This window comes from Convolutriloba macropyga, chromosome 8 (genome assembly GCF_964194025.1).
Source record: "Convolutriloba macropyga chromosome 8, txConMacr16.3, whole genome shotgun sequence".
Lineage (NCBI taxonomy): Eukaryota > Metazoa > Xenacoelomorpha > Acoela > Convolutidae > Convolutriloba > Convolutriloba macropyga.
This window is the reverse complement of record NC_134475.1, coordinates 52,259,533-52,271,110: the sequence shown is the minus strand read 5'-3', so window position 1 is coordinate 52,271,110 and position 11,578 is coordinate 52,259,533. Positions and strand designations below refer to the sequence as shown.

The 11,578-nt window shown below is 33.7% G+C and overlaps 1 protein-coding gene across 1 annotated transcript; it reads right to left on the bottom strand.

The window, feature by feature from the left end:
* Positions 1-555: 555 nt before the first annotated feature.
* On the bottom strand, positions 556-4,526 carry LOC142344178 (uncharacterized). The gene is made up of 2 exons (XM_075395712.1): positions 4,393-4,526; positions 556-916 (listed from the first exon to the last, which is right to left on the bottom strand). Exons 1-2 carry the CDS (start codon positions 4,520-4,522, stop codon positions 711-713), a joined length of 336 nt encoding a protein of 111 aa, XP_075251827.1. The 5' UTR covers positions 4,523-4,526; the 3' UTR covers positions 556-710.
* Between the last annotated feature and the right edge of the window lie 7,052 nt (positions 4,527-11,578).

The following is an 11,578-nucleotide window of genomic DNA, read 5'->3' as shown; positions in this document are numbered from 1 at the left end:
CCATAAAAACCAGTTCATATCTTTTCATGGCCTGTTTGAGCCAAACAAGGTTCTTTAATGCCACCTTGTGGTCGAGGCACGACCTTTTTCTCAGTCTAGACAAAGTCTAGGGCATGGTAGCCTTTTCCTGAACTAATTGAAATTTTGAGCTTCCTTTACATCAATTTCATTTCATTAATATAATAAGGAAAAGATTATTCTCATTATTTCTTCGTACAGGAAGCAAAGGAGCAGAAGTTAAACAAGGCACGAGCCCAAAACTCAAGCGATCTCTCACTAATGGTTTTTCTGCTGAAAAGCCATTATAGTGAGAGAACGCTTGAGATTTGGCACTGAAACTTTCATTTGGTTTTCAACATACCACTTTTAGCGCATTTCTAAAAAAATTTTCAGCGCATTGTTGTGTAATCATTTTGCCCTGAATTTTTTGAAAGTTAACCGCAATTCCTGCATAATTTTTGGAAAATACTTCGACCCGGTTGCTATTTTTGCAATTCTTACTTTTAAACGAGCTGCATGTTTTTATCGACCTATCGTTGTGAAAAGAGAAAAAAGTAAGGAGATGATATAATCAATTCTTGGTTACCGTCATTGCTGAAAATGGAAAAAGTAATGATCTTCGTACGGAAACCCTATTTTTTATACAATCTGTTCGGGCTCTTTTTCGTCAAATGTATGATACACCACTACAACAGTCTTATTTAGCTATCTTAGACAATTAATAGCATGAAAATAGTCCCCAGCACGATTGTTTTCATAACAGGAGACAATTGCCAGCAATCGCTTTTGAAATTATCCGGGTCGTATTCGACGATGTTGCTTCCCTCATCTGACTTTAGTTCGTAAATCATAGTTCGCTGTGACGTCAGCAACTCTCCCATTTGTGCTCCGGGTTCAACCAACAGGAAGTTGATACCTAAACACGGGTCATTTTGGTCACAGTTGGAGCAAAACATTTGGCTTAGAGGGTTACAAGACATTTACCCTATAATGAATTGCCCAACTTTCCAAAATTGAGGCATGGCCCTAGCAATAATTCTGCTGTATATAATCTCACAGATTGTGCAAAATAGGGTTTTTTTCCCGTTATTGCCCCCACGCCATTTTGCACCTTCCGTTAATAGGTTTATAGCACAAATGACTACATATACATATCCAGTCGCTAGTGCAAATGGCAGACGTATCAAAATGAAGAAATTTTATTGCTGGCCAATCGGCATTGAGAAAAGATTGCTCCAAAATGCCCTCAACAAACTTGACCACATATACAAATACATTTGCGATTACAAATACATAAACGAGTAGGTGACCGGAAAATGGATCTTAAGGAGACTAGATCCAAAACAGAGAAAAAATGGGCCAATAGATCGAAAATTGTTCTCTATTCTCATTGGCTGAAATTAAGCTTTATCTGTAAACTGGCTGAAAGAAAGCTGGCTGAAAGTTTGGGAGCTTCCTCTTGAGCCATGGCAATGCTTTAGCAGCCGATAGGACTTGATATGAGTCTATCAAAACCAAAGATACCCTAGTAATGAGCGGATTCAAGTCTTGCAAGATTCTTGCAAAATGATTCAAAACTTGCAAGAATCTTGCAAGATGTAAATCCATGCGAAAAAATGAAACAGGGTACTAATGTCATAGAAAACACCTTTGAAGCAGATTGTTGTCTATTAAACAAGTTACAAACCTGAAATCAACAAAAAATTTTTAGCCCGGATTTAAATTTTTGCAAGAATCCTGCAAGTTTTTCAATTCAGCAAAATATTGTATGACTAATTTCGGCAGCTAATACTAACTGAAAGCCAGATGAATTGGCTGATACCAGAATTCCGATCAGCAGATTTTGATGTGAAATCTTGCAAGAATCTTGCAAGTTTCTTGCATATAACTAGAAAGATCTGGAGCCATCCAAATTTTTCCTTTTTAACTCCAATTTATTCACCAAACGACAAATTTATGTTCACATTTTCCTCTTTTTTTTTTAAAAAAAAAATAATTATATGAAAATTAACAATTTCTTTAATAATATTTCACAAAATACCAGGCTAAACTAAAAGTACCACACAATCTGCCTGAAATCTTTGTGTTAAAAACGCCGTGAAATTTGATTTAAATTGTCGTGTTTTAATCAGATCCTCATATCAACGTATAAGTTTCTCTAAATGTGTGCTTTCTGATTCAAAAACAATCGTTGGTCTAATTTGTCTAGAAAAAAGTTCTTGTTTTATTTGTTCTTTTTATTCTTTTTAGTTTTTTGCAAGTTTTATTTCAGAATGTCTTTTTTGTTAATAGGATCTTTCGTTGTTTTTTAACTCCGCCGATGCCGGGGTTAAGACTGTGCTGCAAGGGGAGGAGGGAGAAACAACCAAAATCATACTGGAAACGCTCAAAAATTCATTTCTTTCACACGATTTGATTTATTTTTCCAACAGATGTTTATCTTGTTTTATGTTATATTTGTATTTTCAGATAGCTGTGCGCGTTGGTTTTCATCGTTCCCTACCAGTATTCCTATAAAATTCTTTGTAAAAGTTCCGCTACTGCCAGTTCCAAAACCGGAATTAAAACGAAAGAGGGAAAAAGCAACACAAATCATTCTGAAAATAGCTTAAAAATGTCAGCTTTAACATCACTTGAGTAAATTTTTCGACAAAAATATTACCAATTTTAAGCTTAGAACTGACATTTTTAGCTCCTCTGCCGTCACCATACAGTCAGTTAACCAAAAAAATCAAATTCTTGCAAAATAAGACGAAATCTTGCTAGATTATTGCACGAAGAATTCAAGAACCTTGCAAAATAAATGGGAGAATTAGGTATTATTTTGCCAGATTTCTTGCGATATTCTCGCAAGATTTTGGATTTTTTGATCACTAGGGTTTTATCACGACTGAACATGCTATGTGCTGTATTATAAGTGACAGCTAAATTCTGATTGACCACTACAAAACTTGAATAATTTCATTTTCGATCTTTTGTCCCAATTCTCATTTTCGATTTATTGTCCCAGCACTAGACGAATAATGCGTATTTATAAAATAATGCAAAAGGTTAGCTTTATAATCAAAAAATGAATGACCAAAACAACTTGATTATACTGTAAGCATTAACCCGAATCAATAAATTATTAAACTATTCTCTGTAATTAGCTACATACAAGTTCCATCTTCTTCCATCAAATTTTCAAGCAATTTCTGTAAAATGCTTACATTTCAATAAATTAAATCAGAACCTGCCAGAATCACTAACAAAGCAAAGTTGTTATAAAGAAGGTTGCAAATTTGCGTTGGGCGTGCAAATCGAATGATATATATCTGGTTGGGGGAGGGGGACGATAACGGAAAAGATTTATAAATAGTTTCTCTCATCGTTAAAATTATGTGGCGTTTAAAAGCGTAATAAATATTTCGTATGGTTGGTTTTGGAATTTAGGAAACATCTTTTAAACAATCTGACGTTTAAAAACATAAGAAAAATTTCATTTTTTTTCGGTTTTAGAAATTAGGAAATGTTTGTTATGATACGTGCAATAAATGATGCCTGTTTTCAGTAAGAACAAAATTTTTTCGGCTAAACTTAGTTCTATTATCTAATAAATCCAAATACTTTTTGCTATAAGAAAAATAAACATTAAATTGCACGTTTTTCTATCCAAATATTCGAAATCGGTGTAACACTCATTAAAAAATTTTCCCTTATGAGATCTGTGCAAGCCCGTGAGTGTGGCATGGTCATAGTTTACTGGCTTATGGAATAAAAGCAAAATGAGGGTATGAAAAACCTAGCAACTTTTGTTTTCCAGTACTTTCTTGCCGAAGTAACAATTTCTTGTCGAAGTATTTATTGGCCAGTTTTTAACTAACATTTCAAACATCAACGATTTCCTACATTTGAAAAGCAACCATAGTTCTTAAGTTTGAAAACCGAACATATTGACGATTACCGACGATGCCGACAAAAAAACGTGCATATTTCGCCTTTGTCTCCTTAAAACCGAACATACAAATAAGTTTCCTGCGTTTGAAATCAACAGTTTCTGTTCTCGGGGTTGAAAAAACCCATAATAAAGAAAAGAGTTTGAAAAGATTTCTTGTATCAGAATTCCACTGCATTCAGTTTTCCACTTTTCTTAGAAACTTTTGAAAATCGTAATAAATTTCCATCAAGCACTATCCCCCTTTCAGAATAAAAAATTTTATAATATAATTAAAACTTCAACACGGAGCAATCCCCAAATTTGATATGATCAGAGCCTGCTCGAGTCAGACGTCACTGATTACCCAGCCTGTCAGATAATTTTGCGTGTCCGCACTGTCTGTAGACCCTAGTTGGAACACCCTAGGGCCGTCAGAAATTTGGTTTGGCGTGAGAGAATTAGACTTTTACTGTTACCTGGTGCATTGACGCCAGCGTGAAGGAATTCTCCTTCTGAATTTTGAATATAATCCAGCATGTCATAGACAAACACCAGAGCACATCGTGTCTTATCACTGTCCTTGTAATCGTCATCACATGCAATCATGACCTGAAAAATATATAACGCCATAACTCTACATTTTGCACTAAATTTGGTTGAATTTGGCACCATTTTCACGATGGCTGCTAACAACATGTCAGTTGTTGAATGAAAACTTAATTTTCATTAGCAAAAAATGCGCTCACAATAATCATTGCAAATTAGGAAGTCAAATAGGAAAAAAGTAGGTTTGCTTATGAGAGCCTGCACATAATGTTGCAGCCCCACTCATTCGAAAACCTTGCTCAACTTTGAACAAAATGAAACATAACCGACTAACGTCAGGTGAATTGCTCTCAAACGACCGGCGAGCGGTTGGCTTCGTAAACAGCTAGCCATGATTTAGCGAGGCTAGCTTTAGCTTGATTCGACTCTGCAACTTTTTTTTCTAGCTTTGTTAGGAAACAAATCAAATAAAAACTGATATTTTAAAAATTTGCAAAACATTGCAAATATTTAAAAAAAGCTTCCAGATTTCGCAGTGCAAAAGTTCATCAAAACTATTTTTTATATTTTTTGTCACTAGTTATAACAAGTAAACCGTTTGCAAGACTTGAAAAGCTTCGTTGGCCACTAATGACCGTTAAACTCAGAAAAAGACAAAATATACTAAAATTTTGAAAACAATAGCAAATTTTAACAAAATCTTGCTGAAATTCAAAATAATAAATTCTTCAAAACAATTTCCTTGTCTCAAGAGAGTATCCAGTATCCCTAATTCAATCTTTAAATAGTTTCACTTGCTCATAAAGATCCATAAACTTGGAGCAAGATAATAATATTCCAAAAATTTGATAAAAGAATTAAATTTTATCCAAAAGTGCTAAAGCTGGAGTCACATTATGAATATTCATAACCATTCCATTAACTCCAGAAACTATGCGGCAGCTTATCATCAAACCTTGGAGGAGGTCCCCAGGGTCCTGGTGCCAGAAAAATGATAAAAAAAAATTCAAAAAGATTAAAAAAACTTGATAAAATTACAATTGTTTTAAAAAATTAATGAAATTAAAATCTTGAAAAATATTCCATTACATCTAGAAGCTGTGCAGTAATCTGTGATCAAATCCTAGAGGAGGGAATACTGAGGAGGGAAGACGTGAATAAGGAAAAACAAATATCAAAAAGTATTGTCAAATAAAGATTAAATTCGTTATGTTAAAGTGTTGCAACCAATCCACTGCCACTAGAACTATGCAGTAACCTATTATAAAATCCTAGAGGAGGTTCCTTGGTTCTTGAGGCTGGAGAAACCCAAAAATTGACGAAAAATTCCAAAAAAATTGAAAACAGTGAAAAATTTTTAATTAAAAAAATAGATAAAATTTGTGATAATAAAGGTTGAGAACTAATCCATGGCAAAAACGTTTCAAATAATTTTTTTAATAAAACCTAACGAAGATTTTCTGTTAGGCTGAAAAACCTGAATAATGACAATAAGTGTCAAATAAATTGAAAAAAACTTCAATTTTTGTAAAAGAAACACTAAAATTCGTGCTAAAATCTTTTTAAAACGTTCCATTACATTTAGAAACTATAAAGTAACCTATTGTCGAACTCTAGAGGAGTATAAAGAAATGCTAAATTTTGACATATTAAAAAATTGAAAGCTAATCCATGTCAATTAAGATTTTTTCAGTAAATTAATATCAAACTCTTAAGGACAACGCTTTGTGGCCCCTGCGTCTTGAAAGACGTAAATAATGAAGAATAATAAACGTCAAAAAATTGAAAAAATTTGTACGTTTTGTCAAAAAAAAGTTAAAATTCGTGATGTAAAAATGTTGAAACCATTCCAAAACCTATAGAAACTATGCAGTAACTTATTAAAAAACCCTAGAGCCAGTTTCTTGACAATTAGGGCTGAAGTAACTCAAAAATTGACAAAAATTTCAAAAAAAGCTTGAAAAAAATTAGCATAAAAATGCGTACTTTTAGCGATCGGCTGTTCGAGAGTAGCCACGGGTGGGAGTGTTGGCAACAGTGGGGTGGGGGTGGGGGGGCAACAGCGGGGTGGGGGCGGGGTTGGAGTAATAGTGGGGGGGTAACAGTGGGGGTGTCTTCAACCTCTAAGAACCACCCTTCACACCATAAGTACAAGTCTCCAAAACAGTTTGAGCTGAAAGGCTCTAGGAGCACTTAATGCCTGGTGGGCGCTACCTGTTGATTCTGTTTTTGATGACGAAAATTCAAAAGCGTCAGACGGTAAATCGGTCATGTGAAAAATTGCATTAAAAAGACTATAAATTTTAGCCTTTTTTAATTGCTGCGAACTCCATTTGAGAGCAATTAAACACTTACCTTACTAAATACCTGTGAAACATAGCAGCAATTTGACATGAAGTGATTGACACGAAACATTTAACATGGCATAAGCTCTATGAAGAAAAATTCTAATGGAGTTTTTTTCAAAATTAAAATTTGAAATCAAAAACTCAAGGCTCTGATACTCAAGAATTAGGTCATATAAGTTTTGCACTACTTAGATGTACACTATTGACCTTCAACTAATAAAAGTTCAACTAAATTGAAGTTCATTAAGAGAGTTCAGAATTCATTTTTTTAGTGAGGTAAGTCACGCAATTGACCTAATAGCAGAACAAATGACGTTACGCACGCAAATTTTAACTGCAAAGCAGTAGAAATCAGAGAAATTGAAAACGTCAGTTCCAAGAAGTCAGGCCCCAAGAATTATCGATGGAGACGATGAGTTAAAAATACATAGCAGGACAAGTCTTGACGCGCAAGTCAAAGAATTGTCACTGATTAAACAAAAAACTAGACCTAGAACAGACTATGAGTGAATTGAGAAAAAGAAATCAGATCAAAAAAAATAATAAAAAACAGAACTAATGTCAAAATGCCGAATGTGAGCAAAAAACCACTAACGAGAAAAAAATGGTTCAAACAAAAAAACTTGGCCTCCACTTCCTGTTTCGGTGTGACCAAAATCATTACTCCAATTTGACTTCAAAAATCATGAAAATGTGTGAAGAGATCTTTAAAAAAAGACAGCGCCCCAATGCAATTCAATTTTTTTATTTGTACAAACCACGATGTCCCCAAAAATAGTCGCTATTGCTGCTTCGCGGCTATTAAAAATTATCACCTAAACTAAAAAAAATCTAGCAAAATAAAAATAATTTTGATACTTTTTCCAGAAAAAAATTTCAGTTAATTGTTATCGACTTTCATAGGAGGAAAATCTTTCTCTCCACAAGTATTTGATTCCTGCTAGTGAAATTTCGCACTCAATGTCCCAGTCAAAGAGCTAAAAACTGATATTAATGTCAAACAAAACAGCCTGTTCAAAGACATAAATAACGCAGCCAACCAGCCTTTAGCAAATTGATTTTGTACAACTGAGATTTTACAGTTTAAATTGTACTGTTTAAACCGCATCAATTTTACACTGAGAAAATTAACGTTGAAATTGGTTCTTAAATTTGATAGTTTCATTGAAAAAATATTGACAAACAAGAACAAAGAAGAAAAATTGACTTTCTTCCTTCAATTCTCAGATTGCTTTCATTTGAAACTAATGACTACCTTTTTAAATTATGAAACTATCAGTCACTGAAGCACAATGAGAACCAACCAAAAAATATTGTGTGCAAACATCGTGTTTTTTTCCCTATCCGGTCATTTTTAGCTTTCGAAAAGGAGGCCAGAGGCACCAAAAGGTGCAATAATAAAAAAAATGACTGCAAACACAGTCGAAATTGACACTTCAAAATTTTTTTGTGTTAAAAATGAACTATTTGAATCTTAGATATATGAAACACATCAGTAAATAAAAGGTAAAGAACACTGTGCACTCATGAAAAAAAGAACAAATTTCCCATTAGGCCATCCGGAAACTTTTTTAAATTTAAATCATGTCAATAACATAATGCTTTTTAAAAACTAAAGCAAATTTAAATTAATCTTATAAGTTGATGAATTAGCTTTTTAAAAATATCTTCCCTCTTTGTAGAAAACAGTCCTTTATTCTTTTCTGAGAGTGTTAATCTGCGCCCATCTGACTTTCTTAAACAAAACCTCTTACTCACGTATAACACAGGTAGTTTCTTTTCATAGATAACAATAAATTGTTGAACTACCATTATTTGATCGAAACACTTCGAATTTTGAAAATAAAATACCACGGAAAACTTTAAACGTTCCAAATTTTCTTGTTCCCGTTCCATGTTATCAAATTCACGATCTGATCCCTTACATATCTCGATTTCATACATGAAATGCCTAAGAAAATTAGTATTTTAGTCTTTTGAACTTTTAGACCAATTGCAGCTATGAAAAATGCTGAATCGACATTTGAAAAGTTTTCATAATAAAAATCATAATAATTAAAAAAAACGGAATCTGACCAAATGATCCTGAAAATGACTTTCGTAGCGTGAACAGTGAACAATAACAGCAGATATATAAATCTCATTAGCTCCTTGGAAAAAACATAATTCGAAAAATTATTCACTGAAATGTTTTACACTAGAAAGATTGTCTTATGGTGCGAATGACGACATTACATTTTCTAGCTTACTTTTCGCTCAGAGCACTCATGTGCAAGAAAAATATTAACAAAGTAACTTTGGAAAAAAAATTAAACACCGTTTCAAGCTTATTCATTCCAATCCTGCCAATTCAATTTTTATTAGCCAAACTTTCATTGTTGTAATTTTTTAAATGCGTGAATCAGAAAATAAAAGGCAGCGTTGTTCTCACAAGTGAATAGAAAATTATGTAACCTTTTTTGTTTTCTGAAAGGAAATTTCCTTGAAATGCAAAAGCCAATTTTTATAAATCTTGTTGGGCTTTTAACAAAAATAAGGGGAGCCAAAAACCAAAAACGTTCAATATCTGCAACTTGCACTGTGCAAAAACCGCAAAAATTCTAAATGTTGCAGAAGCTATGAAATATTTTTCATCGGAAATGTCATAATTGATCAAAAAACTTGAATTTATAAAGAAAGGAACAGAATTATCCGCTATTTGGAAATCAGATGGAAAAAAATGTTCTGATATATCAGAAGAAAAATTTGTCCTATAAAAAAAATTCGTCTAGACTTCAGATAGGGTCTTTCTAAATAAAGTCAAAGTAAACCCTTTCATTGAATTTATAAGTTATTTATACAAAATTGAGCCCTGTACTTGAATTGAACATTACATTTTCAAAGGATTATTCAATTATATCGCATTAAGTTAAAAAAAGGATATTGATAAGCAGACAAGGTAACCATCGTCAGGATTAGCTCAGCGGGCACTTGAAGGGTTTATTCGAAACAATACGTATTGTATTTTTAAGTTAGATATAGCACCAAAAGATAGATATAATGACAATTTCTGGATTTTTTCAGCGAGCCCGTACCTTAAGCAGATCCCCAGTTGCAAAGCACGTGTCAAAAATAGTAAATTTCTATAAAAAAAATTATGGCACGTTCGTCTGGGGATGCAAATAATATGCACCCACTTAGCTGGAGAAGGAGGTGAAGCAAAAAGAGGAAAAGATTCCAATTTCTAAGCTGAGGCCATCTCTGGAGCCCAATAGAGGTTACAATTTTGGCGGTTGTTGTCAAAGCTATCAAAATTACGTTTTGTTAATGCGGGAAAAGGTGAAAAACAAGTTATAAAAAGTGGTTTAAGCAATATCCGCAGTTAGACTGAGAAGATGAAAAATGCTGTTTTGGCTTGCAAAAAGCAGTATGAAACAGCAAAAAATTGGGATTCTATCGATTGTGTTTATCACATCAGCAAGAGTTACATTAATTTTTTGACTAGAAGAAAGTCGTCCCCTTCTGTACTATTCTTTACCACACTATTATTTGGCGTAAAGTTTAGATAGCCGAACATCAGTTTAAGCGCATCAGTTGTTCACGGCCATACCTCTCATGCGCCATGGGATGTAATCAAGAAATCGCGGGTCGGTTTTGCCGGCAAAGCCGCGACGCGCACGAAGTTGGAAATTGTATCGCTTTGTAATCTAAGTCGGCTAATTAACGCAGCATGGCGTATTTAACTCTATTCAATCTAACATAGTGTGAGAACACGTGGAAAAATTTTAGTCGTCTCTGTTTTGTTAATAAACTGCTCGCTTAAATTTTATTCAAGAGTAACCCCAATTTGCAAAAGGGTGTAATTGTTGAAAAGGTCCAAACCATGTTTTACAAAAATCTAAACTAAATGAAATGAACCAATTAATTTGATTTAGCTACAAATTGGTTAGGTTTTTAAAAGAAGCGCATTAAACTACTTGTGGGAGAGAGATTAGATTATAGTTGAGGGCTTGCTCCCCGCTTTCAGGATGCTGGGTCGAGGTTTTGTCAAAAAATAATGAAAGATCAGCGGCGAATAGCGGTGAGAACATTTTTTCATTGCGAACCGCCCGCATCTTTTTATGGTTGAATGCATTGATAGGGTTGAATTTTTGTAAGATTAGCGTTGAATTTAGCGGTGAATATTTGTAAGTTTTTCAGTTTTAGCAAAAACTTTTTTCATCGCACCCTGGTCACACTAAAAACTTTCTTTTAATTCAGTTGGTAGCAGTGCAATAATTTCTTTCATCGCTTAAGCGGTGAAAAAAATTTACCGCTACCAGCTGAATGGGGTGAAAACAAAAATTTCAGTGATTCCAGCAGAATGCCATGAAAAAAGTTTTTTGAGAGCTACCAACAAAATGCGGTGAAAAAAGTTGTTTGCCGCTTAAATCAACGCTAGGCGTACGATAATCATCCACAACATCATTTCTTAGATTATCTGAACCAGCACCCGAGCTGGTGTTTTGTCAACCACAATCCAGACAGCTGCAGACATATTTGCAAAGTTTTAAGTCTAATTTTTTATCAGCGGAAACATTTTTCATATTCAACGTTTATATTGCAATTAGTAATATATGAAAGTTCTTGACTCAATGAAATTAATTTTTTTCTGAAAATACAATTTATCTGAATATTCGCTTACTTTCAAAGAAAAAGTGATATAAACCTAACTTTTTTCTGCAGCATGCTTTAAATACTGTAGTTGCGGTCTGAAAGCCAATGTATGAAAACTAACATCCTCAGATAT